Raw genomic sequence first — 26,691 nt, forward strand, 5'->3', positions numbered from 1 at the left:
ACCCAGACTTGAAAATGTAAACTAAAAACTATGGATGTAACGATTCTTCATGACTCGGTTAAAAAACGATTCTGACTTGCCAACATATCGATTGTTCCAGAAAGTGAAGTTCATCTCGACCTGTGACTGAATTTAGGGAAGGCAGAGTGGATGACATCTGTCTGTGTGTCGGCGCACCTGTGAGTGTGTGGGCATGCCTACGATTGCGTGGGCACGCCTGTGAGTGTGTGGGCGCGCCTGTGAGTTTGTGGGTGTGCCTGTGAGTGTGTGGGCGCGCCTACAAGTGTGTGGGCGCGCCTACGAGTGCGTGGGCACGCCTGCGAGTGTGTGGGCACGCCTGTAAGTGTGTGGGCACGCCTACGATTGTGTGGGCGCGCCTACGAGTGTGTGGGCATGCCTACAAGTGTGTCGGCGCACCTGAGAGTGTGTCGGCGCACCTGTGAGTGTGTGGGCACGCCTACAGGTGTGTGGGTGTGCCTGTGAGTGTGTGGGCGCGCCTACAAGTGTGTGGGCGCGCCTACGAGTGCGTGGGCACGCCTGCGAGTGTGTGGGCACGCCTGTAAGTGTGTGGGCACGCCTACGATTGTGTGGGCGCGCCTACGAGTGTGTGGGCATGCCTGTGAGTTTGTGGGTGTGCCTGTGAGTGTGTGGGCACGCCTACAGGTGTGTGGGTGTGCCTGTGAGTGTGTGGGCGCACCTGTGAGTCTGTCGGCGCACCTGTGAGTGAGTGCACGTCTGTGAGTGTGTGGGCGCGCCTACGATTGCATGGGCACGCCTGTGAGTTTGTGGGTGTGCCTGTGAGTGTGTGGGCGCGCCTACAAGTGTGTGGGTGTGCCTGTGAGTGCGTGGGCACGTCTACGATTGTGTGGGCGCGCCTACGAGTGTGTGGGCGTGCCTACAAGTGTGGGGGCACGCCTGTGAGTGTGTGGGTGTGCCTACAAGTGTGGGGGCGCGCCTGTGAGTTTGTGGGCGTGCCTGTGAGAAAGTGCACGCCTGTGAGTGTGTGAGTGGACCGATGTACCGTGACATCAGTCATGAATGACGATGACACTTCGCAACTGTTTCCCTTCCGACTCTTTCCTGGGAGCCGTGCTCTTTTTTCTTTTTAGATCTTTATCTTTTTTTCTCTGCAAGCTGAGCGTTAACGGTCGTTTGTGCTGAGGGCTGGGTGGGGGGGTCGCGCTGAGCAGGCGCGGGTGCAGAGCGGTCCATCAGACATGGAGAACAACATGAACCGAGGATGAAAGGATTTGAGATCATTTCATTATTTGTATTAAATCCTTTCTTTTAGTAGGAAAACAGACAGTTTGATGTAAAATTAAAATAAAATACTTAATACCTTTAAGTTATTGTGTTGAGAAAAAATTGAAATCATGACTTTAAAACTGTGAATCAAATGGAATCGTGGCTTGGCTGAATCGTTCCATCCCTACTAAACACCGTGTTTCATTGTGGTGATTTTTCAGATTCACTTGAACGTTGCGCCTTTGAAAAATCAGACGACTCAGCTTTCAACTCAAAAGACAGAAGAGGAGCTCAAAACTGCACGGCCTTCTGGGATTTGGTTTGCACTTTGGCAGCCATTCGGGCAGGATCTGAGGGAACACTGCCGGAAACTGGACGTCCAACCTTAAAAGAGCTGTCTGCAGCAACAAACAAGGCGCTTCCTCTCACCTGTAGCCGTTCTGCGTGTCGATGCACGTCCCCCCGTTGAGGCAGGGGTTGGTGGGGTAGGAGGCGCAGGCCCGGTGGGTCATTTCTCTGGCCGCGCAGCCACACACCGCAGAGGTCGTCACTTTCACTGAGACCAGGGATAAAGCACCGGAGTCTATCAGGGTGGGCGAGTCAGTGACGCTCAGCTGCGTGCTGCAGCCGCCAGAGGCTGCGCAGTCAGAGCGGCCGCACTCATCCACCTGCACCTGGCTGACGGCGGCACGCAGGAGTGACTGCACCTGCACAGAGGAAGACGGGGAAACCTGCACCTGAGACGCGAAACCCGGAGACAGATCTTTATGAAACACGCAAAACCAGGGAGAAAAGAAGTCCTCCCACATAAATGTAAGACTGTCAGCGTAATCACATGGATGCAGGATGAAACATGGAGGGAAGAAAGCATGTCAGCGAGGGAGGGGGAGGCAGTGACAGCCACTGAGGGGGAGACAAATAGACATGACAGGGTCAGGCGGCAAACAGACAGAAAGTAGCTTTGAAAATAAAACTGAAGATAAAAAAACACTGTTATCTCTCCCCCTCAAGCTCCCAAGTTTATCACTTGATTTATGAATTGTGATCTCTATCGGCCTGACAGAATGCTATATGTACCTTCTGTTTATGTGCTTGGAATACGCTGTGCACTTTCTCTGCTTGCAAGTAGCCATTATCAGTGAGCACGTAGAAATGGACGTCCACGCTGCTCTGGTCTCGGTCGGCGACGCTGAAAACGTTGATGTTTCCCGGGCTGACGGACAGGGCTTCAGACAGGAAGTCCCAGAACGCCTCCAGCCGTCTCTTCCCCTCCACGTTGGAGTCGATAAACTCTCTGGCTGTAATCCCTTCAGCAGACAGAGAGAATGGAGGCGCGTGACATGAGAGGTACTGACTGCCCAATGACATCCACACAGCTGATCAAAGCGGGAGAAGTTCTCCGTTCCATTAGCTCAGACCAGAGGTCAGCAACCTGCGGCTCCAGATCCACATGTGGATCTTTTATCTCCTCGTGGTGACTCCTCAGAAAAACATAAAGTACGTCATGGAGACTGCTGACCGTCATGTCGACGTCAGAATCAGCAGCTCCCCCGAACCGAAAACAAATAAACAAAGCCAGCAAATCAAGACTACAAACCCCAAACTAAAACAACAAAACCCAGCAGTGAAAGACTGCTGAGGACAAAGAGGGAAAAATAACAAAAAATAAATAAAAAAAAAAAGGAATTTTTTTAACCCTTTAACACCTGAGGTGTCACAGGTGGCTTTAAACACAAAATTTTTAGCATATTGTAACTTTTCATTCCATATTCCAGCAGGTTCTGAAGGAGAAAAGCGGCACGAGACGAAGAAGATAAACACTGGAGCGCCGTTGTTAAAGGGTTAATTCAAGGCTTGCTCGGAAGCTATGATCACACCGCTACTGCAAACTTGAATTTAACCGATTATTTCCAGTAAAACGTCAATGGCAGAGGTGTCAAACTCAAACATTTATTGACCACACTAAAGCTACATTTTTAAAACTTTAAAACCGTAACATAGTCTAAAACTAGATATATAGCATTACCTGTGAATGCTGTAAGCTGAATTTGGCCGCTAAAGATGCTAGTGCTGATGTTAGCTGAAGATGCTAAAATTAATAGCTAAAAATGCTGAAGTTGATAGATAAAATCACTGAAGCTTAAAGCTGAAAATACTAAAGCTGATAGCTAGCTAAAATATTAGCTAAATGCCAAATTACCCTAAACAGCTAACATGTAGCTGAAAAAATAGCTGAACTTTAAAATAGCCTAAAAAACTGAAAAAGCCTAAATTATCCAAAACAGTTAGCGTGTAAATATTAGCCTAACTGCAAAACAGCCTAAAAAACTTAATAAAGAGCCTAAGTAAGCCAAAACAGCTAGCATGTAGCTAAAATATTAGCAAAAAATATCAAAAAAATTTAAGTAAATGAGAAGAGTCCAAAATAGTCCAAAAACCTAGCTGAATGCAAATTTTAAAACTTTAAAACTGTAACATTTTAACATAAATACGAATAATAAAAAGGCAGGAATATTATTCCAGAATAAATCAACTTAAACCTTAAATAGCTTTTAATATTTTACTCTCCATAAAAATATATTTTGTCAAAATTATACAAGTTAGAAATGAGCGCAAGGTAACATCTGGTCATAAATATAACAATAAAATAAAATGATCTGAGGGCCAGATAGAATTACCTGAAGGGCCGGATCCGGCCCCCGGGCCTTGACTTTGTCACATGTGGTCTATAGAAATGCGCTCAAACCTCATGTTGCTCCATCACTACGCACATTTTTAAGACACTATTTGGCCTCTACTTACAAAACGCATCCATTGAACTTGTTGAAATTTGAATTATTTGAGCTAAAATTCCCTTTTCTCAGCCTCAGAATTCACTGGAAATTCGTTAATTGTGTAGTTTAAAGAACGTGTGTTATTCTGCTGTCGCCGGAATTTTCCCCAGTGTTAAAGTAAGGAGCATTTATATAATTTAGATTACCGTATTTTCCGGACTATAAGTCGCACCGGAGTATAAGTCGCAGTAGCTAAAAAATGCATAATGAAGAAGAAAAAAACATATATAAGTCGCTCCGGAGTATAAGTCGCACTTTTAAGAGAATAGTCCAACATTTATGAACAAATTCAACAAGCCCGACGTAACGTTGCATTTGACATCAAATGCGATTCATGCATCAAATTCGAGTCCGCTGAATCGTTTGATGTGCGTCTAATTTAATGCTCAATCCTTGTCCAAAAATGTGTTCATAAACTAGACACTCCCATTGGAGAAGCTGTCTGAAGTTTTTAGCCTCATCGCTACATGATGGAGGCTTTAGTTGTTTATCTCGTTTAAAATACACAGAAGATACTGATGATGTTGAGAGGTTAAGTTATTTATTTTAAAGAACTCCACAAAAGCATCTATAATCATCTCTCCATTCTGGGTTCAGCAGTTTTTTGTCTTTTTCTTACGGCGATCGTTACCTTCTAGCCTGCAGGAGCTGCATCTAAATGACAGTTTTTAGCTGCTCTTTTGTCTGTTTATAACCCAGTTTGATGGCTTGTTGTCCCGCATTAGCCCAGGAAGAGAAAAATAAAAAGAATAATAATAATGTCTTGATGCAAATGAGAAAAACATCATAACATCCAGGAGGAGAATTATTAGATTATCAGGAACGTTTGTTTTGAACGTAACTTCTTCTTCTGCGTTTCTGTCAGCTGAAAGCAGTAGATACTGATACACAAACCTACAGTGCCCTCTAGTGGTTGTTATTGGGAAACAACCGCCAAAAGGTAACCGGTTTAAGTGGGGAAAATAACAAATATATGAGCCTATTTATGTCTAACAATATCACATATAAGTCGCTCCTGAGTATAAGTCGCACCCTTAGAAATCTATGAAAAAAAGCGCGACTTATAGTCCGGAAAATAAATGTATAAATTGATGGCTGAGGTTCACATAGATGATAAACTTTGTAGATTTTTCCATCCCTGTTGACCTGAAGACGTCTTGTTTTCTCAATGCTACCTCCAGCTTTTCTTCAAACAAAAAAAAAATTATATTTATTATTAAAAAAAAGGAAGGTCATGCATGTAAATCCACATTTCTTAAAGGCTAAAGTGAGACTATACGGCTCCTTGTAGGTTTTGATCAGTAGAAAATGAGCCCAAATGCCTCTGTTACTGTTAAAAGTTGCTGACCGCTGGCTCGGTCCAGCTTCTCCTGCCATTGATCCCTCTTCTCCCTGAGAACCAGTCCTGGTGCAGCTGAGGGGGAAAAAAACCTGTTTCCTCCCTGTCATAAAGTGAAAGTGTTGCCAAGCTGTGTTGTGATAAATATTTGAACGTCTGGAAAAAGCGATCATATTCGGGGTTCAACCCGGCGGTCATCCATAATCTCTCAGATACGATAACAAGCCGGAGTCGGGAGCATCACGGATGCCTCTGAATCTGCTCACCCAATGGCTTTTTAAATGTCAAGGATTTTACCTGACACTTCAAAACTGACCTTTATAAGTCCGATCTGATCGGAGGGGACTGTCAGAAAAATGAACACTCCAATCTAAACTTCAGAGAGCAGATGAGGAAGAAGAAGCGAGCGGCGGCTATACAGTCAGCCGAAGTGTTAATCAATGCATTTATGACAAAAGAATTTCCTGACAGCCTATTATTTCAGTGTTAACTGGATTGACGACTTGATAATTGTTCAATGAAAAGTGCCAATTTATTCATGTCAGATGCTGTCATGTTTGACAGCTTCTGAACACAATTCACCAGATAAAACTTTGACTTTCTCTTTGGGATTTGAGTGGGACTGCCGACTGAAAGGCTTTTATGTTCCACGTTTATGCCCGAGTCCCAAACTGTCCTCATGGGTGGATCCTGCAGAGGAAAAATAAGCAAAGGTGGACCGCATGAAACATTAAAGTCGTAGATCGCTTCTGCTGCGAGCGACTGATCGTAGTGAACACTTATGTAACATGTAAGGGGAAGTAGGTGGCTGACACATTTTTAATTTATCTAAAAAACCCCAAATCCAGCAAACTGAACAAGGAGATAGTTAGTTATCTCGTTATAAGGGCGCTCCTTGATGCCACCTGAATGTTAGCAATGAGGAAATGAGACAGTTTGTGTGGTCAGTAAGGAGCCAGTACTCACACCTTACTAACGACTAGAAGAAGCCGCATAGTCTTAAGGAATTACTATTCATGACCTTCTTTTCTTTAATAAAATTAATTATATCCTTTTTTTGGCACGAACAAACTCAAAAATATAAAAAGAACCTCTCCAAACGTTTGACAGAAACTTATTTTCAAAATAAAAGATGCTCTGTGCCAAACAGGATCATCTCGTTGCAGCTAATAACCAATGTTGTGCAGCAAAAGTTAATATGTGATTTTAAATCATAAAAGATCAAACTTTTTACCAAAGTTTTGCTTTGCATATAAAATCTGTGCATTCTGGTGGTAGTGTTGAGCAAATAATACTTTTTCAGGTCAACAGGGATGTAAAAACCTACATACTTATGACCTATGTGGACCTCAGCCATCAATATGGTCTAAATTAAATAAATATTAATAAATTAATCCTTACTTTTACAAAAGTGCTATTTTCTTTTTCTATATTTTTTTGTTCCTTTTCTTCTCTTTTCAGCAGTCTTACACTGCTGGGTTTTGTTATTTTAGTTTGGGTTTGGTAGTCTTAGTTTGCTGGCTTTGTTTGTTTGTTTTCTTTAGGTAGTTTTGGTTATTTAGTCATTAGCAGGAAGCTGACAGTCGACATGACTTATTTATGTTTGGCCAAAGAGCCACGTGTGGATCTGGAGCCGCAGGTTGCAGACTCCTGGACTGGACCATGGGCCGTATCCAGATGGTTTCATTCGGCTCAGTCATGAAGAAAAAGAAATAAAAGGATGTTGAAAAAAAAGATAAGTTTCTAGCCCATTTCTGTGGTGAGTTATGATTATTTTTTTACAAAAGAGGAAAAAAAAAAAAAAACAAAGCTATAGATAACAAGTTATCAACAATTTAGGTTGTTTTGCTATTATTTCTGTGCAGGGACAGAGCTACAGGAGGGGCATCTGCTAGCAAAAACACAGTTTATGAGTCAATATTAGTGTTGACTAATTATTGATCAAGAATAAGAAATCAAAACAAGCATCTTTAAGCAGAAACCAAACCCTAAATCAATTTTTCTGTTGACCTCTATAAATAGGGGCTTTAAGAGTGTTGGTCCTTGACACATTTTGATAAATTAAAATAAACTTGTTTGAAAATACAGCCACAAAGTCCCTGTGTGCCGCCCCCTACAGGTTGAAACAAGGTCGTTAGCTTTAGCATGACTCGTAGCCCGGGGTTTCACCTTCAGTTGTAAAAAAACTACTGGCTTGCTCAACGTTCCAGAGGATTTGGAAGTAAGGGAACAGAAGTTTGGTGTAATTAGCTTTAATTCCAGTGAACTCCGTCCTGGTGATGGATTTGTGATGAAAGTTTCACTCAAATTGTTGCCTTAAAACGTTAGCTTTGTTTAGCTTAAGATGCTAGCGTCATTCTACCACTGGATTTTGTCATCCTCATTGAAGGACCACTGGGAACATTTTGAAAAACAGATCAAAAGAGGATCAGAGTTGCAGTCACTCCCCTCTACGGGCCTGGAGAACCCAAAACCCCCCAGCACCCGTACGGATCAACCCCCCTCCCCTTTTTGTGTGCATGTTGCCAAATCTTTACTTCTGGGTTCATGTCAGGACACGCGAGATGAAACCAGCTGCTGCGTCCTCCCACCTGAGCAGATTAAAAATGAACAGAAATGTGCAGGTTTTACCTGTCAAACGCAGAGAGGCGGCTGACAGAAGGGCCTTTTCCTCCAGCTCCCTGACGTGCACCCTGACCCCCGAGACCACGTCGGGCCACACCCCGTCCGACACCCCGACCTTCAGCCAGTAGCTGCCTGCTGGCGTGTTCTGCCGGATGGTCAGCTCTCCCGAGGTCTTGTTCACAGAGAAGAATCTGAGGGAAGCAGAGAGGCTGTTGGGAGCAGCGCTTCAGCGTAAGACGCCAAACAAAGAGAAAAAGACTCAGCAGAAAAAACAAGCTGATAAGCCGTCTGTGATATTTCGGGTTATCAAAAGCTGCATGCGTATCAGCTTAAGCTCAATAACAGCGGGAGGAAGTCCAAGTTTTTTTATAAAAAGGGTTTGACAGTCACCATGGAAACTGTCAGAATACACATTATGAATAAAACAAATATTCCATTCTAATCTGATTCTGAGTCCGGAAGAGCAGCACCAGGTCAGATTGTAGCGAGTCCGAGCCTTCGCGGTCGCCCTCGTCTGTGGAGCCAGACTTCACACTTTGTTTGACGTGGATTTAATTTCTCTTTCGTCGACAAAAGCAGTGATTAAAATCCCGAACAACCTGGATGTGATCTCAGAAACCAGACAGTTTACCGTATTTTCCAGAATATAAGTCGCAGTTTTTCTCATAGTTTAGCCAGGGGTGCGACTTGAACTCAGGAGAGATTTATTTATGGGTTTTTTTCTTTCTTTTGGACATAAATAGGCTAATTTATTTGTGATTTTCTTTGTAAACATCGGTTGTCCTTTAGTGGTTTTTTCCTCCAACAACCACTAGAGGGCGTCTGCATCTAAATATTTCCTACTGACAGTGGCAGAAGAAGTGTCGTCCAAAACAAACACGGAAGAGAATCTGATTGTTTTCCTCTTAAACTTCGATATTTGTCTTATATGGATCAAAAGATTTGATTTGTTGTGTTTATTTATTTATTTTAGCTACGCTGAGCTTAGCAAATTTGTTCTGAAACGTCAGACTTTTCTCCCAAAAGTGCGACTTAGACTCCAGAGCGACTTATATATGGTTTTCTTCTTCTTGAGTAGACATTTTTTGCTCTTGCAACTTCTACTCCAGAGCAATTTACACTCCGTTGCGACTTAAACTCCGTTGCAACTCATTTTCTGTTGTGACTTATTTTCCGAGGAAACGTATACTCCGGTGGAACTTAAACTCTGTTGCGATTTATACTCCTTTGCGACTTATACTCTGTTGCAACTTAAACCCAGATGAAACTTATACTCCGGTGTGACTCATACTTCTTTGCGACTTATACGTCTTATATATGGTTTTCTTCCTCTCGATTAGACATTTTGCTCTTGCGACTTATACTCCGTTGCGATTTATACTCCTTTGCGACTTATACTCCGTTGTGACTTAAACCCAGATGAAACTTATACTCGGGTGTGACTCATACTTCTTTGCGACTTATACGTCTTGTATATGGTTTTCTTCCTCTCGATTAGACATTTTGCTCTTGCGACTTATACTCCATTGCGACTTATACTCTGGAAAATACGCTACATCTTGCACAATACAAGAGAAGTGACTCCAGCTTTGTCAAGGAAAGCAGCTAAAACCTTCACATTACCTGTCCTTTTACACTTTTAAAATGTGTTTTGACATCATATAGTTGTAGCAACTAAACCTCCAGTGCACAATTAGTGATCTTCACATGTGAAAAAAATGAAATTCAGAAAATGAACATTTAGCAGTGAGTTCATACTTGGATGCGCTGGTCTCCAGAGTATAGGTCTTGTTGTCCCAGTCGTCTGGATCGGGGGCATAAACCTTCCCTAGTGCTGCATTTGCCATCCTTCCTATTCAAGAAACACACGCACGCGCACACACACACATTGATTTAGACCGGACAGAATCTGCTGATGCCAACACTTATCTTTTTGACTCCTCTTCTCCTTATCTTGCATTCTTGTGTTCTGTTCTACTTATTATGCTCATAACTGTGGAGTCCCACTGCTGGAATAAATAGGCTCTCAGTGCTACACTTCAGAGAGTGTGGGGCTTAAGGAAGTGAGGCTATCTCAGTATGGATTATGTTATTATCGACCTGCAGTGCCAGACTGCTGGAGCTGGGTAAACAATGGCAGCCTGAATGAATTGCAGTGCTTGTGTTTCCCACAATTACCAAAACTGCCACGTAGCTCTGCGTTACAATAAAACACTGACAAGCCAATACACCTGACCGGCTTACCTGAAGGGTAAAACGTGAAAGAAGGAGCAAACGGTGACCTCAGCTCAGATCTGCAGATGAGTCTAAAAGGCAGATTTTGCCGAGAAGAGTCGGCTTGAAACTCGATTTGAGGTCACTGCGGCACCAAAAGATTGCCAACATGACAAAGTAATGCAACACAATTGGTGTTTTCATTGATTTAAAGGATTTTGACACAAGTGATCCCAATAATCTTATGGTATTAGAGGTGTTGCATTACGATGGCTGATTAGTTACTCAGACAAATGTCAGCAGTATGTGGGATATGCAGGATATTTATCAAAAGACCAAAACATACATTGTGGTATTCCACAAGGCTCAGTACTGGGAACAATTTTTTAAAATTTTATTCATAAATGATCTTTGTGATGTTTTAAAAATACTGAATTTTTCTCTGTTTGCAGACGACACCAATTTATTTTTCTCTTGGAAAAACTTGGATAAATCAGCTTCTACTGTTGAGCAGGAGATGATTTTACTTACAAAATAATTAAATAGAAACAAACTCTCTCTTAATTTAAACAAAACAAAGTTTATGTTGTTCGGTAAAAATAATTAAATACAAATATTAAACTAAAGTGGATTGGTGTTAATATAGAAATAGTTCATGAATTTAGATTTTTGGAATTATTGTTGATGAAAATTTAAAATGGAACCAACATATTTTTATATAAAACAAAAAACAACTAAAGATCATGCAATTTTCAACAAAGTTAAATATTTGTTAAATTACCAAGCAAATCATATTTTGTTTTTCTTTTTGATTTTACAGTATTTTTCATATTGTTTGTAAGTCTGGGGTAATTCTTATGAGTCAAACTTAAAACGTTTAATAGTTTTGCAAAAAACAATAATTACAGATAACGCCTTACAATGAACAAACATCCAAACTATTTCTGAAGTCAAGAATTCTCAAATTTAAAGATTTATGTTCTTTGCAGACACTGCTGGTCACGTTTAAGAACAACAACGTTACGTTGCCAACAAAATATTTTTGTTATAAATGAAGGAAATAGCCGAAGAAATTATGACTTTAAAGTACCTAACGTAAAAACTACACTTAAACAAAAGACTATTTCCTTTGCTGGGGTTAAAAACGGAATTCCTTGTAAAATGACCTAAAAAAGTATTGTTTCTTTTAAGTCTAAATATAAAAATAAAATGATTTTTATACAGTATGATGTAAAATCTGTGTTCCAGATTGAATTATTTGGTGTCATAGATTTTCTTTGTGTGTTTATTTTGATTATACCCACTAATTTAGTTATCTGTATCATATGAAATAATAAGAATGGGGTAGAGATTTATAAGACTTGGTCTTCATCCTACTCCTGTTCTTTAAGTGGATTGTATGTATTTTACATTCTAACTGAGAAGAACAAATAAATGAGCGACCATGACTTGCAGAGCAGGTTTGATCACTTTCCCCCGGAGCTGCTGCTCTGCCTGTAAAGTTCTTCCCAAGCAAGAAAAAAATAAAAAAGTCGGAGCAGAGCCGGCGACTCACCCTTACGGCTATGCACATAGACGTCTTTCTCTCCCGCCTGATGGGCGTTATCGTTGTGATCGCCAATAGTGATGGTGAGCGTATTTGTGGCTGTTATCGGCGGAATGCCGCTGTCAATCATTATCACGGGCAAGGGGAACTCGCTCTGCCTCTCCCTATCAAATCTCCGGAGGGTGGTGAGCGTGGCCGAGCCATTTCCATGGTCCTGCAGATGGAAGTCGGCGGAATAGACTGGGGGCAGAGACAGGAGGAAGGGGGGCCCGTGCTCTGGGGAGTCCCTGTCCACCACGTGGAGCAGAGTGGAGCTTCGGTTGAGCCAGACCACTTGAGGTGCTGGACCATTCTCCCACAGCACGGGCGTGTAGGCGGCTTCCAGCTCTGGCCCGTTATCATTCAAGTCTAGCAGCGGCAAGTGGACCGTGACACTGCCAGTCAATGCTGGCGTGCCACGGTCAGTTGCCATGACAACCAGCTCATATCCTGCCACCGTCTCCCTATCCAGCGGCTTGGCGACAGCCACCACACCGGCGTGGCTGACAGTAAAATGGTCGTATGGGTCAGACCGGGGGAGGATGCTGTACCAAACGTCCCCATTCAGGCCCGAGTCCGAGTCGGTGGCCACCACCTGAACCACGCTGGTTCCCACCGACGCGTCCTCGGGCAGCGCAGAGAGCTGGTGGGATTTGGGGACAAACTCGGGGGCGTTGTCGTTCTCGTCCTCCACCTGAATCACACAGTGAATGAGGCTGGAGAAGTCCGAGTCCTCCACCCGGATGGTGAGGTTGAAGCGCTGCTCTCCCGGGAGCTCAAAGTCCAGCTTCCTCTTCAGCCTCAGAGTGGCCCTCTGCTCCAGCCGGTGACTGACCATGTAGAAAGGCTGCTCCGGATCACCCCCCACCACGCTGAAGGACAGCTGGGCGTGGACGCCTTCGTCAGGGTCCACGGCGCTCAGCTCCAGGAGAGGAGCATCCTGCGGCGTGCTCTCCGGGACGCTGGCCCCGCACCACTCCTCTCGAAACTTTGGGACGTGGTCGTTGATGTCCGTCACCATGACGGTGACAGTGGCCGTCCCGGTCATGCCCCCACCGTCCGTGGCCTCTATCACCAGGTGGTGGCGATCGGCCCGCTCTCGGTCCAGCCCCTCTGCTGCCACGGAAACGGAGCCGGTGCTGGAGTCGATGGAGAAAAGTTCTGCCCCGTCTGGGCCGCAAGCGTTCTCTGTGATCCTGTACGTGAGGATGGCGTTCTGGCCCACGGCCGCATCGTCGGCGTCCACCGCCGTCATTTCCATAACAAACGTTCCAGGAGGAGAATTCTCTGCCACATTAGTGTTGCAATTATCAGGCGCGCACAAGAAGGTAGGGGAGTTGTCATTGATGTCCCACACACTGATAATAACATCTGTAAAACCAGTTAGTCCCTCGCCTTCTTCGTCTGTTGCCATGACAACGAAGCGCCAGACAGCGCGTTCTTCTCGGTCCATGGTACGTTGAGCGTACATCTCCCCCGTGATGTCGTTAATCATAAAATGGGACTCTGCCCCTTGGCCGTGTATGGAGTATCGTATGGCGCCCTGGTCTGCGTCTTTGTCCGGGTCGGTGGCTGTCACCTGCGGGGAGGAAGACAGATCCGTTCATCAAGTCGAATCGAAATTACTGCCTCCTCTGAGCTCTTTTCAAGCCCCATCCCGGTCTTCTCTGCTCTGAATAACTTAGACAGCCCATTTAAGTGCTGGCTGTCTGTACCGACCGTCTGAATTAAAGCAGCGAGCCCTGATCAGGCACGTTCCTCACATCTGGACGGAGATCTGCCGTGACAGGCCTACTACTGGATTTGCTTCTGAAAGATCCATCAGCGCTACGTCTATAATTTCACAGTGTTATAAGCTGGAGTATTGACACAAAATGAAGAAGAAATTGCAGTCATTATGTAAAGGTATTTGAGGGTTCTGCAGGTTTCTATCATTTCCACCTGAACTCACCTGTAACTCGGGCTGGGAATCACTGGTACCTCACGACAAGATACGCAAAACATGGCTCACGATATTGATGATATCGTAATACTGGGATAATTGGTTAAAATTGACTCTAATGACTCACATTATATAGAAGAACACATATTTTCGGGAAAAATATGTCCCCACTTATTTTTTAGTTTGAACACAATCATAATAAATAACTTTTGTCTTATTTTGTTCAACACATAATAGACACTTTTATAAAAGTGGCTGGCGCTGAAAAGAGCTCTGACCTATTTCCAGTAGCTCACCTGACTCAAATCCTGTGGGTCGCTACTCAAATCTAGTGGGTTGTGACTCAAATCTCATTGGTCGCAACCCAAATATCCAAGTATAAAGGGATGTTGCTGATCTTTTCTTTAAATTAACTAGGTTAAATCTTCTATCATCTGGTTTTACACAGCGATATGACTTGATCCTTTTATCTGTATACTTGTACATTTAAATCTCGTTGTGACACACAAGATTTGAGCAGCGACCCACATGATTTGAGTCACGACCCACGAGATTTGGTCACAACCCACGAGATTTTGCGACCCACAAGATTTGAGTCACGACCCACAATATTTGAGTCACGACCCACGAGATTTGGTCACAACCCACAAGATTTTGCAACCCACAAGATTTGAGTCACGACCCACAATATTTGAGTCACGACCCACAAGATTTGGTCACAACCCACAATATTTGAGTCACGACCCACAAGATTTGGTCACGACCCATGAGATTTTGCGACCCACGAGATTTGAGTCACGCCCACTAGATTTAAGTCACGACCGTCGAAATTTGATCACGACCAATAAGATTTTGCGACCCACGAGATTTGGTCACTACCCACGAGATTTTGCGACCCACGAGATTTGGTCACGACCCACAAGATTTGGTCACGACCAACGAGATTTGACTCATGACCCACGAGATTTGGTCACAACCCACGAGATTTTGCGACCCACCAGATTTGAGTCACGACCCACAATATTTGAGTCACGACCCACAAGATTTGGTCACGACCCACAAGATTTGAGTCACGACCCACAATATTTGAGTCACGACCCACAAGACTTGGTCACGACCCATGAGATTTTGTGACCCACGAGATTTGGTCACAATCCACTAGATTTTGCGACCCACGAGATTTGGTCACAATCCACGAGATTTTGCGACCCATGAGATTTGAGTCACGACCAACGAGATTTGAGTCACGACCCACGAGATTTGAGTCACAACCCACGAGATTTGGTCGCAATCCATGAGATTTGAGCTGCAACCCACGAGATTTGGTCGCCGCCAACAAGACATGAGTCAGGCGAGTCACTGTAAATAGGTTAGAGCTGTTTGCAGAACCTGGTGTCTCTCTACTTTTGTGCACATCAGTACTTCTATGCCTTTGACAAGCTTTGACACCAATTCAATTGGAATTATCTGTAACAATTCCGTGTTAACAATAGTAAACATGAACAGCCGTGCCACTTCTTAGTTCAAAATTGTTGTACAACAGAAAAAAATAAATGTAATATAAATATATAATATAATATAAAATTTTACAGCCTCTTTAAATGAAAATAAAAGATCTGTACTTGGTGAGAACCTATTGAGAATCAATTGCAGGACTAATTACCGCGATATATCGCAGTATCGATATTTTGGCACACCCCTACCTGTAACACGAACACAGGTGACCCGTCCAGCTCCTCGATGACAGATCCGTAGTACTCGCTCATGGAAAACACAGGCGCCTCGTCGTTCTTATTAACCACAGTCACCACAACAGCCGCGTAATCCTCCCATTTCCCATCTGAGGCCAGCACCAGCAGCTTGTATCTCTTCTGCTGCTCATAATCCAGCGGCTGTGCGATAAAAATTGTCCCAACTTCTGGTTCAATGTCAAAAGCACCACCTTTGTTACCAGATGTTATCTGGTAGCGCAGCTTGGTGTTGGCGCCTGTGGCAGGAATTAAAAATGCATTACAAAAAAAAAGGTATATGTCAGGACAGTAGAATACTGCTATCATTTCATTATTTACATTTCTGTAGGGCACAATATCAATTCCTGTACATAACCTTTTCAAACTCTTCCAAACGGTGTAATCAGGATGGAATGGCATCTCATTTTCTGAGTCTGGGCTGCGGTCCATTTCCTGTAACCCGTCCTTGTTTTGATTTCTTGATTAAATGGAAACGTTGCGCTTTGTCTCAGCAGCTTCAATCAGTTACTAATTAAGAAAGAGTGCTGAAGAGAAGCAATAAGAATGGAGGGAGTACAATGCCCTCTGGGGAAGGATGTTGAAGTTATCGGTAGAGTTCGTTTACCTGGCAGGTTTGGACCACAGATCCAGAGTCGTAACTTTAAAATCAGAGGTAATCTCCATCCTCTGATTTCAATCATCCAGCTGGGTTATGGTGGATGCAATCCCATGTAAATACACTAATGTGAACTATTAACACGGCCTTGCTGACAAAACACTCGGCGCCTCCCCGGGGCTCTGGCAGGATTACAGTAGTCAGATTTTTTAACAAGACAAATTGAGCATGGTCTCTTAGGTGCAACTGTCTCCGTTTGGTAACTCTATTCCACAGCTATTCATCATTAGTGCTGCAGACCAGCCTAAGCTGCACCCCCGCTCTCCATAAATACTTGATTAACGGACCTAAACATTGCAGATAAAGGGATCTTCGGATACTTCTGCACGGAGGATGAGCAACTGCTTTATTGCCAAAATCCCGCCCACCCACTGTGTGGGAGCATGTCACTCTTTTTGGAACACATGTGCAGCAGAGCATTACCGAGCACTTAAAAGACTACTAAATGTAGCACGCCGCTTGATTTTAGCGACATGATTTTTGCAGAGCTCAGGCCAGATTGGAAAGGAGTTCCCCGGGGAGACTTTATGCAAAATGCTGCACGTACGGGCGTTTTGCAGAGAGGCTGTCTCTTTGGCGCCTGGTACTGCAAAAAACCGACTGCTAATATGATGAAAGGGACAACAACCGGCAGAAGTGTACACACTTTCACAAAGCTTTTATGATATTATGCGGTTGGCTGGCTGCTTTAACCTTTAGCGACTGGAATCTATAAAATCTGGTCTCAGCCGCAGAACTCTGCTGAAGCGTACCTTCATCCTCATCATTAGCGCTGACGGTGACGACGGCCAGGCCCACGTCCGCGTCCTCGTCCACGCCCACCTCATACAGGCGCTGAGCAAACACCGGCTTGTTGTCGTTGATGTCGCTGATGAACACTCTCACGTACGCCGTGTCTGCGAGTACGACAGAAGATTAGAGAACGCCGGGTCCAAACGTTCCCCCGACATTGTTCTTCTCTTGTTCAGAGGGAACCGGCTGTTGGACTCAGTGGTGGACTTAGGAGGCAAACAATAAGATGGGGCCTCTGCAGCAGTAGTACAACTCTATTTATTTTAATTCTTTAAAATATGTTTTTTTTAAAATTGGGCTGGAATCTACCAAGTCTAGCAAAACTGATTGCTAGCTAACTTGTACGAGTAACCGGGTGCTCGGATATTTGCGATCTGCTCACGAAACTGAGTACTAATATTTGTGACGTCCAAGATCGCTGATTCGCGATCTTTATAAATATAGTAGAGTTTAGTAAAATACTATCAAATATAATGTACATTTGCTCTGAAATGTAGGTTAATTATGGATTTTATGTTTACGAACTAAAACAAAGCCAAAAGAGCCGCGGTACTGCCACCGGAAGTAAACACATCTTTGTGTGGAGAAGCTTCCAGTTTTCAAATAAAACAATTTTCCGTTCAAAAACTGAGACTGAAGTTCCACTCCCAGACATAACTTCAGAAAAAACAAATTAGCTTTAGCTCCAGTGTTTTGGTTAGGATAACTCTTCAACAGCTTATTCTGAAGCGGAGAAACGCAGCCTCACGCTGCTGAAAGATTTCACGTCTACCAGGGACACCAGAGACAATCAAAAATCATTGAAAACAATCAGATTAGCATGCTGGCTTGCTGACTCCCAACGTTAACATGCCTAAGATGGCACAAGGGTTAACGGGTCAATTTTGTAACGGAAACGCTCAAAAGTCCAGTCTGGTCCGGTCTGGTCTGGAGCGCTCAGTGGACACGAGGCATAAGGGACTATCTAGTGGCCTGGATTTTAAAGCAGCCATACCATGAAAAAACAACTTTTTGAACTTTTAGTGTATTATTCTGTTCATTCCTCACAATAAAGAACCCAAAAGCAGTTTTTTGTGAGTAATCCACTAAAAACCTGCGCTCTCAGTACCAGCTTCTCCCATACCCACGAAAACGAGCGGGTCCTCGCGTGCTGATGTCACAGATTGAGAACAGCCCCTTTCAGCTCCAGTCTGACATCAACACCCAATTTCTCCACTGAGCTAGCGGGGATCAGCCAAAAAAAAACTTCATTTCAGATGCAGAATACCGTATGTCGCCCAGTTGTGGACGATAAATTCCAGCTCAAACAGGTGGCTCTAGAATGACGTCATGAAACCCGCAGCGGTAGGCGGAGCCTCATGAATTTTTACGATTTTGTGTTTAGGCGTCATTGGCGACGCCTCAGGTGTTAAAGGGTTAAAGGCTCTGCTCTGGAGCCCCAGTGTGTTGGGGGCACCGCCCACCTTTGCCTGATTGTAACTCCGCCCCTGACTGAACCCAACACAATTTCTCGGCATCAGAGGAACGTTCCTCACAAAGAGTCGCTGTAATTTGCATGTTTTTCTTCTCTCATTGTTTTAGCAAAGCAAACCTCCTTAACTGCCTGCTTCTCTTCTCTCTGCGCGGAAACAGAAACTCTCTCCTGGGAAGGTTAAATATTCATAAGATGACAAGTGTTTGTGTCTTATCGGAGCTCCCTTCATTACACTGTTTATTCCTTTAGTTAGAAAGAGTAAATTATCTGCACACAGAGCACATTAGTGACATGTTAATTTCAAGCTGTGTGGAGTCACTGATGATGACGGCGGAACGCGGCGCTTTTCTTGGCTTGTTTTGGACGTTTCCCCTCCCCCTCTGGCGCTCCCCGGGAAGAACAGGCGCAGACAGGTAACGCTGGCAGAGCAGATGAGCCCTTCTGGATGCGGCAGATATGTAGACACAGCTAAAGCTCATTGCAAATGCTAAGCAGCCCCAGTAACCCCGGAGAAAGGGCTCCGCGCTCAGAAACCCAGGAAGGAAATCGCACATTACCCATAATTCCTACTTCAAACCTGACAGCAGAGTCCTGTTTCTTAATACAAAAGTCATATTTGTGTGAGGGAGGAGACAATGAGACATCAGAGGAAACATTAGGATTAAGGACGGAAAGGGGAGCTCGGCTCTTCTCATTGATGGAGAATACAGATGCTAAAGTTCAAAGCTGTCTTTGACTAATTAAAGTTTTTGAAGAACCAGAGAATCTCAATCATGTTTGGGGGAAAAAACAGAAATCTACATTTGCAGGAATATAAAAAAACGGGGCCAAACATTCAGGTTTATACAATTTATACAAATATGATCATGAGAGGAAAGGATTTGGTTCTATTGTGGTAGATAAATACATGTCTAAATTAAAGTTTTCTGATCTATTTTATAAAAAAAGCAACATGTTGTAATTCTGTTTATAATTTAGCGATATGTTAAATGATTCATAGAACTATGAATTGAGTTAATTCTCTTATTTATTACATCAGCCTCACAACCTCAGAGGAGAATTTGGACAATTATCTGTTAAATTGTTGACATAAAAACTCTTTTGGTGTTATTTATTTATTTATTTATTTCATTTTATTTTTTTTCTGCTTTCTTGAGATTCCAACATCAACGGTTTTGAAAACTGAAATGACTGAACGTGCTTCTGGTTTTATCAACCGTTATAACCGTTAAGGTAAAAAAAAAGCTAAAAAATTTACATTTTTTAAGAAATGATGTTTTGATTGATCAATTTGTTTATTTAAAGCAATTGTAGCGATTAAAAACAAAGAAAAAAGACAACAAAAGCACAAATACATTGTTAGGCACCACATCTGCATCTCAGTCAACTTTAAACTGTATGTGTGCGTTTGTGTTGTTTTATCTTGTATAACGGAACATAACTTTGTATGTCAGTGAAAACTGCACATATGATAATAAATCTAGAATATTTCAACCAATTAAGTCATTGCTTCATACATTAATTAGAAAACAAAGAGAATAACGTCTTAAAATCAACATATTTGCACTTACAGGTTACATATATCACATTGGATCCATTAAGATGAATGACTATCAAAGAGAGTTTGACTGATTGTTTGAAGGGAAATGTGATTTAATGATCTTACATCCTCTATTTCCCGTTTTTCTTAATTTTTTTCACTGAGTTATCATAATCTGGTTTTAACAACTAATTAAAGGTTTTCCATTCATTCAAGAGTACCAAGTAACAAAGACGAAGTGTTTATTGATTACGATCAGAGGATATTATTACACTATAACTGATGAGTGATGTCAGAGATCAATAGCATTTCAAATGTGTTTCATGTTAACTTAGAAAGCAGCAAAAACTGTGAAATTAGCCCTTAAATACAAAACACATTTGTATGACTCCACTCAGAAAAACATTAAAATGTCAAACAAACATTTGAATATTTTCCCAACTGTTTACTGCTTGAATGATTGTAAATAAATCATTAATTAGCCCGTTGTCTCTGTCTGTCTGGTTCTGGGATTAACATGTGACCTGGCCCGGTTGGGCGCCATCTTTATCTGATTAACAGCTGGAAGCTTCTCTGAATGGTAGATGGGGGGGTGAAGTTAACCCTTTAAGCCCAACGATTATGTGCTCATGTAAATCCATACATTACAGTATGTTTTGCAAAAAAGATTGAGCGCTTAGAGCAAAATGATGCGATACAGTAAACCTTACAGTACGTCACAGAGTTATTTAGATGTCACGTCTCTAGTATTAAAGGGTTAAAATGAGGAACGTTTTTTTTTTTTTAATGACCACCTTTACAGTTTTGCAGTCTTGAATTATGGGATGCCGGTTTTCTCTTTTAGAGGTTTTAGAAACACAAAGCAACAAACAAAATATATTTTTATGGAGAATAAAATATTGAAAGTTATTAAGTTGATTTATTCTGGAATAATATTCCTGCCTTTTTATTATTCATAAATGTGTTAAAAAGTTACGGTTTTAAAGTATTAAAATGGGCATTCTGCTAGATTTTTGGATTATTTTGACATCACTAAGATTTTTAGGCTATTATGGAGTTTATGCTAGCTGTTTTGGCTAATGTCGGGGTTTTTTGGGCTAATTTGGCATTTAGTTAGTATTTTAGTTGGATCAATTGGATCTTCAGTGGCCAAATTCAGCTTACGGCATTCCCACTCGCATTATCACAGATAATGCTATATATCTAGTTCATAATTATGTTATAAAGTTCCAGTTTTTAAAGTTTAAAAATGTTCTTTTAGTGTGTTCAGTAAATGTTTAATCCTGTTCGGCCCGCGACCTAAGGTGTGTTTTGGATTTTGGTCCATTGTGCGATTGAGTTTGACACCCCTGCTCTACATGATCTTAACTATTAGTTAACTTTAAAACTTCCTGAAGTGAAAACATTGACTTCAGTTTCTGTTTTCTGTTCTGGTGGGAAGAAAATGAGCTTTTTGGAGGGAAAACGTCTCATGACCTCATGGTGGGATGACCTGTGACCCCTCATGTCCTCGAAGTTTCCTGGTGAGACGTGATGTCAACACCAGCATCAACTCTGTTCAATTATGCTGCAATCAGCTGAACAGCAGAGGAGAGGGATCAGTAAAACTCAGTGGAGCTCCATGAAAGTCTGTTGATGCAAAAGAAAAACCCCAAAAAGTCCAGAAATGTACAGAATTATTGTGATAAGTAACCAGCGTTTTTAGGCTTTTCTGTGAGCCGGAGAACCAGATGGAACCACATGTAGATGAAAAACTTCAGTTCTGCTGAAAAATGTGTGAATTTAAAAAAGGAAAAAGATCAGAATCAAACCTTTGATCTGAACCTTAACAGTGTTTGTTTTTGTTCCTATTTAAAATACTATCAAATTTAAAGTGTTTAACCCTTTGACTCTCTGCTTAACTAAACAGTAGAGAACATTTAATAAAGACACTGATTGTGTTTATTACTCCTCAAAGAAAATAAGCAGCATTGTTGGGTATTAAAGAGTTAAAAGGAAATGTTTTTCTTCTCTAAGGAGTTTCATATTCATCTGTATATTTACAAAAGATATATTTTCAAGTGCTCTCTGCTAGAATAACCTGTTTGGACCGTCATCTGGACTAAATATTGATTTTTGCTGCAGAGTTACTGAAATAGAAGCAGAGCAGTTTCATCACATCAAGTTAAAATCTGTGATTTTAATGAAATCAAATGATTTCTATGTTCGCGTTTGATGTAAGACAGGAGTGTCAAAGTCAATCGAACAAGGGACCAGAATCCACAACACTTGATAGGTCGAGGGGCGAACGGGATAAACATTTATTGAACACTGTAAAACTACATTTTTAAAATAAAAAAATCATAACTTTTTAACATATTTATGAACCTAATATAAAGCATGACCTGCAATGATGCTAGTGTGAATGCTGGAAGCTGGATTTGGCCGCTGAAGAGGCTGAAATGGATGGCCAAAAACAATGAAGCTGCTAGCTGAAAACGCTGAAGCTGACAGCCAGCTAAAACCTAAAAATCTAAAAAAAAATGAATAAATAACCTTAAGTTAGCCAAAATAGCTAGCATGTAGCAGAAAAAATAGCCAAACTTCACAATATCCTAAAAAAAAATGAAAAAAAGCTTCAATTAGCCAAAACAGGTAACATATATGTAGATAATATATATTAGCTAAACTCCAAAATAACCCCAAAAAGCTTAGCAAATGCACAAATAGTCCAAAAAGCTAACAGAATGCCAGTTTTTAAGACTTTATAGCCCTAATTTTTAACATAATAATTAATTATAAAAACGTAGGAATATTATTCCAGAATAAATCAACTTAACCTTAAATAACGTTCAATATTTTACTGTTCATAAAATTATATTTTGTCAAAATTGTACAAGTTAGAAATGAGCACTAACTCGGGCCATTAATAATAATAAGGTAAATGATCTGAAAAAAAATAACTTAGGTTAGCCAAAATAGCTAGCATGTAGCATAAAAAATAGCTAAACTTCAAAATTTCTTTAATAAAAAAAGCCTAAATTAGCCAAAACAGCTAGCATGTAAAAATTAGCCTAACTCCAAAACAGCTAGCATGTAGCTGAAATATTAGCTAAACTCCAAAGTAGCCTCAAAAGTAAATAAACAAAAAGTCCAAAAACCTAGCAGAATGCCACTTTTTAAAACTTTAAAACCATAACTTTTTAACGTAATTATGAATAATAAAAAGGATAGAATATTAATAAATCAACTTAAACATTAAATAACTTTTTAATATTTTACTCTTCATAAAAATATATTTTGTCAAAATTATACAAGTTAGAAATGAGCGCAAGATAACATCGGGCCTTTAATAACAATAAAATAAAATGATCTGGAGGGCCGGATAGAATTACCCGGAGGGCCGGATCCGGCCCCCGGGCCTTGACTTTGACATGTGCTGTAGGACGTTTGTCCTGCTGACCTGTGTTGGGCTGCTTGTTCTTGCCGGGCCGCGCCGACTCTTCTCCGTCTTCTGACTGGACCTCCAACAGGTAAGAGCTGCGAGCCTCGCGGTCAAAAACGGCTTCGGTGAAGATGACGCCGTACTTCGGGTCGATGCGGAACAGGCGGTGGTCGCCGCTGCTGTCGTTCAGCAGGCTGTACGTGATCTGTAGAGAGCAAAGGGGGAGGAGCTTCAGGAGGCTTTGAAGCAAATCTGGAACCAAATCTGTTCCACCAAAACCACTCAAAACACTCGGCAGATCTGTATTTATTGATCTTTCTTTACCCAAAAAAAGCAAACAGATCAGCACCAACCTCTCCGTTCAGACCCAGATCTTTGTCGTGAGCAGAAACCTGAAGAACCGACGTCCCGACATGAGCTCCTTCTGTCACCGAAGCCTCGTAGATGGAAGACGTGAAGAAGGGAACATTGTCGTTGACATCTTCAAAAAGAAAAATATTCATTTATTCACTGGGAAAATTATTTAGATTTAACACTAGATAGTTTCATCATAGATGTTATTTAAAACATGACATTTAAAAAACAAAATGACTCAAAAAGATGATAAATTTTACTGAAAAGTTACAAGTAAGTTAGTTTTGTCAAAACTAAATCACAAATGACCACAAATAAGAACATTTTATTACAAAACGGGCTCTGATTTAAAAAAAAAAAGAATTTATCTGTTCAAATTTGATTCTGTATTTTATTTGTATTATTTTGTACACAGTTTATCTGTACTGTCTCTTAACTCCAGATGGAAATTAGCCTGCGGAAATATTCTAGTTTATTGTTTTAATTTTCCTTATTCCGTATTGTCCCTTTCTCAATAAAGTTAATTAATAAAATCTAGTGTTTTAAGACACTTAAACCTGAAAACAGACAAACTACTTTGTGACATTCTGTGTTTCTGCAGAGTACTCAATATTTTATCCCTAACACTGAGAGGTTTTCATGCTTTAAAAATTAATAGGAAAGTCTTTTTAGTCTAACGGTGTAGCAGCTGAATTCCCCCACGTGAACACAAATGCTCGAATAAAACTCATTTGCATTTTGATAAAGGTTAATCTAAGCTACATCAGAGCCTGAAAGGTTCTTTATTTAACCGAAGGTTTTCCTGAACCAGAAACCGGACTTCACATGAGGAAGGTGTTTTTGGACGTGAATCACACTTCATCAACAGAATGATTCAAAACTAGACATCCGGTGTGACGGTGCCTCAAAATCAGGGCTGGGTTCTGGTCATAACTTCAAAATCGATTGGATTCACCAGAGCCTGGATCGACTTGATTCATGATTTTTTTAGATTCTTTCAATCTCCTCAATACAAAATGATTCAATTCAATATTTAGGTTATACAGATTACACATTTAGACATATTTGTTTAGAAAAACATTAATAATTGTGCGAATGTTTAGTTAGTATTCACACTATAGTGATTCTAGAGTTAGGAGTTTAGCTAACATTTTAGCAACATGCTAACATTTTTGGCTAATTTGTTGCCTACTGTGTTTTTAAGGCTAATTTAGAGTTTAGCTTCTGTTTTAGAAACAAGCTAATGTTTTTTCTAATTTAGTTTACTGAGGAATCAGTATATTTAGGAGTTTAGCTAGTATTTAAGCAATGTGGTAACTTTTTAGGCTATTTTTTATGCCAATTTAGAGTTTAACTAATATTTTAGCAACATGCTAACATTTTTGGCTAATTTGTTATCTACTGAGGTTTTTTTTATGCTAATTCAGAGTTCAGCGTGTATTCTAGCAACAGGCTAATGTTTCTGACTAATTTAGTTTACTGAAGAATTGTAGGCAGTTTTGGAGTTTAGCTAGTACTAAAGTAACCAGCTAGCTCTTTTGGCTAAATTGACATCTACTGAGGTTTTTTGGGGGTAATTTGGAGTTTAGATAATATTTAAGCAACACACTACTTTTTTTTCAAAATTGGCATATATTAGGGATTTAAAAGCAATTTTACTATAAAATTTTCTGAAATTTAGGTAAACTTCAGTTCTTTAACCAAATGTCCTGTCTTATAGCCAATTTAACATTTAGCAAATAGTTTTTACATTTTCAGCAAATCCCTTCAGCACTTAGGCTAGATTTCATAAAAAGTTTCAGCAAAAAGCTTCAGCATATTCAGTGACTACTTTTCAGCAAAAAGCTTTCACACTAGCATTATTGCAGATAATGCAACTTTTCTATTTATGTTTTGAATATATTTATATTAATCTGATCCAGTTTACATATTGTAAAATTTAGTAAAATAATGAGATTGTTAATATCATCCAGTGTTACATGGATTCTCTAAAGGAGAAGTTCTAACAAAGATTTTCAGATCATTAACATTGTAAACATTGTTCTGCTTCTCCTAGAGGCTGTTTCAGTTTGACCACTAGGTGGTGATTGAACACTTTTTTTCAGAAAAAGAATAATCAAAAATCTGCATTTTAGACCACAAATTGTTACTTCTTTAAAAAGAGTTTGGAAAATTCCTTTAAAGATGTTCATTTAGTCTGCATAAGGTCGACGGAGCGTTAGCATTAGCCGTCCTATGGGAAAATCCATTAAACGTTAGCATCAAGCTACCAGACTTTAGCTTTTATGTGCTCACTCGATTGAAATTTTTATGGATTGATAGGTTTATTAAGTTTAGATTAATTCATATTGGTTTTATCAACCCAGCCCTAGTCAGAAGAAATGATCAGAAGCAGGAGTGCGCACCTGTGATGTTGACATAAACTCTGGTGAAGGCAGCCAGAGGCACAGCAGCCACGTTCTGCGCCCGAACCTGCAGCGAGAAAAAGGCCGTGGTCTCGTAGTCCAGAGGCTCGGACACCAGGATCGACGCAGAGCCGTCCTCCCGGTTGGGGGAGAGGTAGAACCGAACCGGCATGTTGGTTTCCGGAACCATCCCGTCTTCCAGGTTGTAGGTCACCCGGGGGTCACGGAGCTGGGAGGTGGCTTTGATGGTCTAAGGAGGAGAAAATCACCTGATCTCAGGTCACAATAACAGCAGGAACTTTTGAAATGAAGCGATTATTTCAAAGCCACTCCGACTTGCTGCCTGGAATTGGTACAAAGGTACAACAAGGTGCTCCTGCTTTACAGAATCCATTAGGGACACGGGCTTATTTCCTTTCTCGCCAGAAAAATCAATGACAATTTTATGTCTGCCCATTAAACTCCCTGGTGTCTGCCTCAGAGGTCATAACTTCAGCAGCACTTCTAGATTA

General features: G+C 41.3%; 1 protein-coding gene across 1 annotated transcript in view; it reads right to left on the reverse strand.

The window, feature by feature from the left end:
- LOC112152060 (neural-cadherin) overlaps positions 1 to 26,691 on the reverse strand; it is a gene marked incomplete at its 5' end in the record, with an annotated part of 198,451 nt that overhangs the window by 42,365 nt on the left and 129,395 nt on the right. Inside the window, 10 exon segments of the mRNA XM_024281306.1 lie at positions 1,675 to 1,952; positions 2,323 to 2,552; positions 8,050 to 8,234; positions 9,802 to 9,895; positions 11,813 to 13,421; positions 15,488 to 15,771; positions 16,943 to 17,086; positions 23,439 to 23,625; positions 23,774 to 23,901; positions 26,180 to 26,429. Of these exon segments, the coding sequence (XP_024137074.1) occupies positions 1,675 to 1,952; positions 2,323 to 2,552; positions 8,050 to 8,234; positions 9,802 to 9,895; positions 11,813 to 13,421; positions 15,488 to 15,771; positions 16,943 to 17,086; positions 23,439 to 23,625; positions 23,774 to 23,901; positions 26,180 to 26,429 (3,389 nt within the window).

This window comes from Oryzias melastigma, linkage group LG6 (assembly GCF_002922805.2).
Source record: "Oryzias melastigma strain HK-1 linkage group LG6, ASM292280v2, whole genome shotgun sequence".
NCBI classification, from domain to species: domain Eukaryota; kingdom Metazoa; phylum Chordata; class Actinopteri; order Beloniformes; family Adrianichthyidae; genus Oryzias; species Oryzias melastigma.